The sequence below is a fragment of the Austrofundulus limnaeus genome, unplaced genomic scaffold, assembly GCF_001266775.1.
Source record: "Austrofundulus limnaeus strain Quisiro unplaced genomic scaffold, Austrofundulus_limnaeus-1.0 Scaffold218, whole genome shotgun sequence".
NCBI classification, from domain to species: Eukaryota; Metazoa; Chordata; class Actinopteri; order Cyprinodontiformes; family Rivulidae; genus Austrofundulus; species Austrofundulus limnaeus.
Window position 1 is genome coordinate 643,225 of NW_013952620.1, and position 8,593 is coordinate 651,817.

The 8,593-nt window shown below is 39.4% G+C and overlaps 1 protein-coding gene across 1 annotated transcript in view; it reads left to right on the plus strand.

The window, feature by feature from the left end:
• The first annotated feature begins 577 nt into the window (after positions 1-577).
• The window catches only part of olfm1b (olfactomedin 1b), a 27,194-nt gene continuing 19,178 nt past the window's right edge, over positions 578-8,593 (plus strand). Inside the window, exons 1-3 of the mRNA XM_014019371.1 lie at positions 578-1,079; positions 1,999-2,148; positions 3,428-3,583. Of these exons, the coding sequence (XP_013874825.1) occupies positions 930-1,079; positions 1,999-2,148; positions 3,428-3,583 (456 nt within the window). The 5' untranslated portion in view covers positions 578-929. The remainder of the gene's footprint in view (positions 1,080-1,998; positions 2,149-3,427; positions 3,584-8,593) is intronic.

An 8,593-nucleotide genomic window follows, 5' to 3' on the forward strand; every position in this document is an offset into this window, starting at 1 on the left:
GTTTTAATTTGTGTAACACCACAATCAGCTGCCAGGTGGCGCCAGAGTCCTAAGAATGAGGAACTGAGGAGGTTCTGCTTCACATCAGTCACTGGGTTCTTTTTTTTATATATTTTTTTATTATTATTATTATACGGATAAGGTTCTGAAAGTTCGGGGTTTGAATGTTCTGGATGGATCTGGCTCTGGAACAGTTTCAGGCTGATCTGGGTTTGACTGATGTGGGTCTGTTCAGATTGATTCTTGTCTCTTGCTGATTCTGGTTCTGACTCTGCAGTCTCAATCTGCAGCTGCAGGTTTTAGATCCAGATGTTCTGATTTCTTGCTGCGAATCTCGTGTTTTAAAAGAAAAGACTTCTGGTTCTCAAAGTGGACCTGTTACAGCAGACCTGTTAGACCTGGTATTATGGACCTGTTGTGTTAGGCTCATATGGACCTGTTGGTCCTCTCACTGTGATCCTGGTATTGTGGACCTGTCCAGGTCTCAGGTGTAAGTCAGTGTCCGGCAGCTGCAGTCCAATAGACCGAGCCCGAGCTGTGTGACGTCACAGAGACCCTCCTCCCCTCCCCTCGCATCCTTCTGCTTGTTCACTTCATCACGGAGCAGGAGGCGGACCGACAGGCTGGATCAGACAGAACCAGAGGACCGGAGAGACAGCAGAGTCCGGGACACGAAGCAGAGAGGAGCTTTACCCACAGGACAACTGGATCAGCACTCCCGGTTCTGTGTCCGCGATTCGCTCTCGTCTCGAGTCCAGCTCGTTCGCCACCGGTCCGTCCTCGGAGATGTCCACAGAAAGCCGAACCGAGCCGGAGTCCCGCTCGGAACCCGACTGCCATGCTGTGGGCACCAGTCTGCTCCCTGGTCTCTGCGCGGAGTCTGTAGAATGAAGACGGATTTAAAGTGAGTCCGAACCGAGTCCAGAGAGATGACGGTCCCGCTGCTGAAGATCGGGGTGGTTCTGAGCACCATGGCGATGATCACCAACTGGATGTCGCAGACCCTCCCCTCCCTGGTGGGGCTCAACACCACCAAGCTGACGGCGGCGCAGGGGGGGTACCCGGACCGGAGCACGGGAGTAAGTCCTGCAGCTGGTCCGGTTCGTGAGGACTGAGGGGTCCGGATTGAAATCAGAGCTAGAGCTGAAAGTCTGCAACAGTTACAGACATGTGGGGGATTTAACCCTGCTTCTTTTGTCTCACCTCACACAGTGTGCGCGCGCGCGTGACAGAGAGAGACCCCCTTTTTTATTTATTTATTATTATTTTTTTGATAGGGAGAGGATCAGAATAGGCGTTTCCCGCTGTTTTTCTGCAGGATTATATATATATATATATATATATAGGACTGTCCTGTCAGCAGCTGACACTCTGCTGATTGCTCCTGTTAGGTCTGTGACGTCACTGGTTTGCAATAATTGAGGCATTCAGCAGGTCCAGGTCGGGTCCAGTCAGGACTTTCACCTCCTCACACAGAACCACTCAGCAGCTCAGGAGATGGATCCTGCAGTCTCATAAAAAGATTTTAAAAATAACTCTTTAAACCATTGTTCTCTCTCACACAAGTGCACACTGGTGAAAAATAGGAGGAGCCTGAAGGAGATTTATTCTGTTTACGTTGAAGCTCATAAACGCATTAAATTGTTGTTCTTTTTATAGAATATGAGATTTATTGATGGTGTAACATAATTTTTTATACCAGGTTATAAACCCTGATACACTGCTGCAGCTGTTGTGAGATTTGTAGTGACCTTGTTTTTTTTATTTATTTATTTTTTCTGATAAACTGAAGCTAAACTAAAAAAAAATGCTTTCTTTTACACATTTTACAATTTCTATTCAATATTTCCTTTTGTAACAAACTATTAAAAACTAACAAACTGGGTCATCTTGTTTCGCCACTATTTCGAGACAAGTCAGCACATTCCTGTTTATTTTTGTCTGAGCTTTTGTTCACCTTCAGCATCACCGCTGACCTTTCTCCTCTCTGTAACTAAGGTGTTGCCAGCAAACCCAGAGGAATCATGGCAGGTGTACAGTTCAGCCCAGGATAGCGAGGGGAGGTGCGTCTGCACCGTGGTGGCGCCCCAGCAGTCCATGTGCTCACGGGATGCCCGCACCAAACAACTGAGGCAGCTCTTGGAGAAGGTAATTACAGTTTACACACCCAGGGTGGCCGTTTCCACTGCGTTTTACCTCTTTAACTCGTGAAGCATGTGCTCCGACATGGAGGAGTGTTAGCCATCCTATCTGCTGTTTGCCTGTGGCACAAGAATAGAAAGGATGCTCTAATGAGCTCCCTGGAAACCTAAGGCATCATGGGACGTGGTTTTTACCGTAGTGCGTGCACCCTAAGCAACATATCTAATGATGCAATCCAGCTCAATACTCAGACGGGGAAATAAAGACGCCCACGTTTTCACCAACTGAGCACTGGTAAAAGTTTCATGGAAAATAGCAGAACAGCTGATGTATCAGAAGCTTCAGCAGATTGCTCCTGAAGAACTTACCGTATTTATTCAAGTATAATACGTAAAATTAAATCCATAAAATCATCCATAATGTTTGGGGGTAGTATTGTACTTGGGTAAATATTTTTACTTATATATTTTAACTGAAATATCAGCTTCATTCACAAAATGCCCGAGTCTGGAAGTGAGACTATGACGTAAAAAGCAGTTGAAACAAGTTTACCTCTGACACTCCTCTGTGCTTCAGAGCAAGATAATAACAGATCCAGGTAGGAGACATGATGTGAAAATAAGGGGGGAAAAGTATTCCTGCACCTTAGTAATGATAACGAACTAATGGCATTATGTGTGACCGGGCCGCTCCTCGAACAACAACAAACACATGTTCTTCTGTAATGGCTGCCATCTACCGGTGTTCTGAAAAAGTTTGTATCCCCGAAAAAACATTTCCCCACCAGAGGGGGCACTTGCGAGTAGGAAGTAATCTGCTTTTCCCCCACAAGATGGCCCAAATCTCATGTGAAGTCTCTTACTTTTGTTTTGGCGCCTCCTGGTGGACTATGTGTGAAATGCCAGAATTCATATGATGCTGCTACAGCTGATATACTGCATATTTGTTGTCAAAATACCTTCTAGTACATTTGTTGTTAAAATAAAATGAACAGTCCAATGATCATTTAACCGATATGCATAAAGACTGCAAAGACTGAAAAATCTTGAAGTCTGAATGAAATTGGAGGTAGTTTGAGGATTAAATTTGTTATGCTTTTAAGCTCAAAAAAGTGGGTGTCGTATTATACATGAGATCGTATTATACATGAATAAATATGGTAAATACAAGGTCATTCCAGTTTAGGCAGACGTAAAAGTCGGAACAGTGTGAATTTGACTCTGTCAGAGTTTGTGTGTCAGAACGTCTTCTCTACTGTTAAAAAAGCCCGCATCTCTCACCCCAGGTCCAGAACATGACCCAGTCCATCCAGGTTCTGGATCAGCGCACACAAAGGGACCTGCAGTACGTGGAGAAGATGGAGGTTCAGCTGCGTGGCCTGGAAACCAAGTTCAGGCAGGTGGAGGAGACCCACAAGCAGAACATTGCCAAGCAATACAAGGTAAAGGATCATTTCTTCAGAACATCTTTCCTTCCATGTCTGCTCATTGTTGATAACCTGACCCATTTAGTGTTTTGTGTCTAAAGCCAGTAACTCACTGCGACTGTTGAGAAATCTGAGCCAAATTATTTGCTGACAGCTCAGAAACAATCATTACGGACACTTGAGATGCAGCTGGATGTGTTCCCCCTACCTACATCGACAGAATGACAAAAAAGTAACAATAATAAAATGTAAATTTTCACTTGTAATGACACATAATAACAAGTTTGTACAAATGTCTTGTGATATTCAGTCCATAACCCACCTGGAGTTTGGTTACATATTGACAAAAAAATACAGCTTTATTGCTCTAGAATTTCAAAAGTTCAACTGAGACAAGTTTGCCTACATACAGCTCTAGTACTCCAGGCCCTGCCAACGTTTCTAAACATTTTGAAAAGTTAGACATGAATATTATTCATTGTTTGTCTCCAGCAGTCGCAGCTCAATGAGATACTGGTTTAAAAAGTTTCATCCAAACCATGTGAGCAATTCCATAAAGCATGCACAACCCATCAAATAAAAATGTAAAAAAATAATTGCATAAACCCACCTGTTACATTTAGATCCATTTATGGTTTTAATTTTCTTATATTTTAGTCTAACTGCAGTTTGATTTTAGACCTACACTCTAAATATAATAGATTTCTAAAGTAGTTCAATTGTTTGAACCTAAATAGGTGCCATATTTAAACTCTGAAGGACAAAAATCAATTACCGGTATATTTCTCCTACAAAGCACAACTCTATATTAAATAGTTACCTAATCTGTTTTCAGTTAATATTCTAGACAGAATGCTGCATCTGGAAACATTTTGTAAAATAAATTCTCATTATTGCCACATGTATAATTCAGTTGGGAGAATTTTTTATTCAGCTCCAAAAAAAAAAGGGGAAAGTTATAATAAACATTTAGCCCTGCTGCAGTTCTCATGTGTTTGACTTTTTAACCCAATCCACAAGGTTAAACATCAATAAATGCCCATCAACATGCAGCTGCTTAAATATAAATCAATTTGAAATTATAAATGTTTTTCTACACTAGCATTTGTTACACATTCATACATTTATCCTCATGATTTAGGGACTAAAACTGTAAAGACATTTTCAGCAGGATGGACTAGCTTGGATTTTAGAAAACAAATGTTAGACAGGTACACCTCAAGTGCCTCGTTAGTCAACAATAAAATTTTACAACTTATCTTAAGATATTCCACTTTGTCCAAATATAATGACATCAATTTTATTCTTATTAAAAATAACATAATTTGAAGCCACTTAAGGTTTAATATCTGTGAGTCAATCAGATAGTGGTTTGAATGAAAAATAATACGTACGATTCATTTAAAAGTAGATCTGAGTATTGTCTGCATAGTAATGAAAAAAAATGTTCGTAAAATAGAGCCCGAGAGAAAAATGGTAATGGAAATTAATATTGGTCCAAGAATGGAACCCTGGGGAACTCCACAAGAGAGAGAGGCTGAGCAAGAAACAGATTTTCCAAGGCTCAGTGAAAGAACTCCAGAGTGTTAAAACCTAAACCACTGTAGCCATTTAGTTTCATTTTTATTTCCCTTATTGTCACTGTGCTCCAGATTTTAGATTAGGATGGCTTTTATCAACTGGCCAACTGCGTCTAAAGGAAGAATTCAGTTCAAGTCAGGATTTTTTTTTATTTAGTGCCAGTTCCCAACAAAGTTGTCCCATGGGACTACACAATAAAGTCAAGTCCAGTTTGAAACAGATCCAAATTCAAATTTAATCAAGGTTAATAAAATCATAAAACAATCACATTATAAAATGATAATTGGTAAAAAGGCTGCTGTTTAATAAAGACAGCAGAATGTGTTGAATATTGCTTTGTTCCTAATCTCCCATTCTGAATAACCAGGGAGGCAACAGTAGAACTTCCTTTAACAGGAGGAAACCTCCAGCGGAATCTGGCTCAGGATTGTCATCTGTCTTGACCAAATGGGGGCTGAGAGTTCAGGACAGAGAAACAGAAAAAAAAAAAAAAAACAGAAGTGTTGGACCAGGCGTAGTTTCTATAGGAAGACAAGCAAAGAATACAAGGTTTAATGACACAGTGATTGTAAATACAATCCAGAGGCTTCATGTACTGTATGAACGCTGCAAATACACATAAAGGTTGACTACATCATGTCCCATGGATGTATAAAAAAACGTTGGGTAAAAGTGTGCATAAATACATTAAAACCTGTAATCTGTTGCGTGAATGTAATTTAATGCTGTAGACTGTTATGCACAAAGGATTGGAATGTGTCTAAACACACTAAAATATGACTCCATGCTGTCTCCTGCACCAAAGAGAATTTAACTCAACGTTTTGTCATGAGTTTATGGTTCAAACCCCAATGACAAGTTAAACCATACTTAACCCCACACAACATAAATATAGCATGCCTAAATATGATCGAAACAACCTTAATCCAAAATAAAATGTAAAGTTTTTATTTTCTGTCACCTGTTGGCGTAAACACATTGGTAACCACACACTTATGAGGCATGCAGACCACTGAGACACAAAATGGATGTAAATTCCCTAATGGGCACTTCCATTGTCAATGAGAAAGAAAATGGTGTTGGATCAGCAGATTATTTCAAAACAAGTCACCCGTGACGATTCCTGAAGTCGACAGTCGCTTCAAAAAATAGCTGCGTAAAGTTGTACATAATTGTGGTTCAATAGTAGCTTTGGAGCTGCTAGAGAACATTGCCAATAGAAAATTTGTGAGGAAGTGTGTTTTCAAGGATCACATCAACCTCCTGGCAAGCAATTATACCTTACTTATTAATTAATTTAAAGCGCCCCGGGCCAACTACCCCCACAATTACAGAAGGGAAATAGGAGGAGCTATACATTTTCAGTGCCAGCACAAGTCCTCACCACGCTGGGGTTCATTTCAACTAGACTCCTTCAGCTGGAGCTGACTGACAGGTCGGGTTGTGCCATGTCAGCTCTAGGAGATGGCCTCATCCATATGATGCCTATATTGTTCCTTCACAGAAAATTGTTTCTTGACATCAACTATGACTTCAATGATCTTTTCTTTTCTTTTTTCTTTTTTTTTTGTTTTTGGGCAAGTGCTAGAATTCAGATCCTGCTGTGTTAACAGCATTTGCCACCTTCTGCCACTACCAAATTAAATTTCACTTCTTGCCTCTACCTCTGACACCAGTACATCTATTTCATATTTAATTAAATTCCCTTTTTAAACCATTCTCAATGCCTCTGTCATGGCGTTTTTGGACACAGGTTGGAAGCCTGACATGTGTATTTATATTAATTTTCATATTTATTTACGAGATGGAACAGGGCAGTTCAAGTGGCATTTTTATCTGTGCCTATTCCACGTAAACTGGGATTTATGAAGGAAAGGTGCAAAGAAAAGCTTGTGCACATTTCATAAATCTCAATACTGTTGTCCATACGCCAACTTTTTAGTATGAAAACTGCACAGTCTTTTATACATGAGGCCCCCTGGAGAGCAGAGAGAGTAAAGATTCAGCAAAGTGAGGAAATGTGCTCAGTTTGTCCTCCAGCAGTCTAAGTCTAAAGCAGCAGAACTATTGGATAACTCAGCAAACCAAACCTAACTATTAGATTTATCAAAACATAAAGTCTTAAGTCTAGCCTTAAAAGTAAGGAAAGAGAGAAGAGTGTCAGCCTCACAAACAGAAACTGGAAGTTGGTTCCACAAGAGAGGAGCTTGATAACTGAAAGCTCTGCCTCCCATTCTACTTTTAGAAACTCCAAGAACCACAAGTAAACCTGCAGTCTGAGAGTGGAGTGCTCTGTAAAACGTGGAACAATGAGATCTTTAAAAGTGTTTTCTGCACTGTAAAAATAACCTATGATTTACTAGAGAAAATTCTGTAAACAATTTGCACTAACGTTTGTTAAGTAAATTTAAATTCCACAAATTCATGTAATATTTACTCATCATTATCTAGTAAAGGTTATTAAGAATATAGTTAAAGATTTGTGAATAAATCAGGTAAATTTGACCTAATTTGCTCAGTTAAATCTTGTAACGTATACTTGATCAAATTAAGTAAAATTTACCTGATTTATTCGCAAATCTTTAACTATTTTTAATAACTTTTACAAGATAATGATGAGCAAATGTTACTTGAATTTGTAGCATTTAAGTTTACTTAACAAACATTAGTGCAAATCGTTTGCAGGATTTTTTTTCTAGTAATTATTACAAGTTCTTTATAACAGTGCACGTGAGTCAAGCACAATATTGTAGCGTGACACCTCACAGCTACAGAGAGAAGTGTAGCTCATGTTGTAGTTTAAGACTTCACCACCAGGTGGTGGTTTTGAAGAACCTTTATTGGATTCTTCTTCATGAACAACACAGACAAAGTGAAACTCACAGGTCTTATTAATGACTAGGCCTACCACTCTCACTTATGGTTACTTCTGCTGAACGGTTTAACACAAGTTAACAAATAATGAACACACAAATTAGAGTAACACAACAGACTAATTGCTGAAAGAACAATGTTAACCAATTTCCTAAAATGATTTAACAACAACAAACATGAATCCTCCCCACAATCCTCCACTGCAGTCACATGACAAACAGCCAAACACAACAGAATGCTACAATATGCATTCCCTGTTCCCTGACAACTAAATATCACCTACATTATGCCATCAAACTATTGCACACCAACAAATGTATTCAAGCAAAAGAAACCAGACAACTTATGTTTTATTTCCACCATGTCTTGTCCTCTCAGCCTTTGTGTGTGCATGCACCCTCAGTTTTAGTCCAGAACAGTAGAAGTTACTTAATATATTCATGTTTATGTGCTGTCTAGAAAAAAAAAAACACTTAAATAGTGGTAAAATAATATTAGCATTTACTTTTTTTGTACAGTAATGTTGATATTTAATATAATGTGTGTTGTTTATTTAGTAAATTCCAGTAG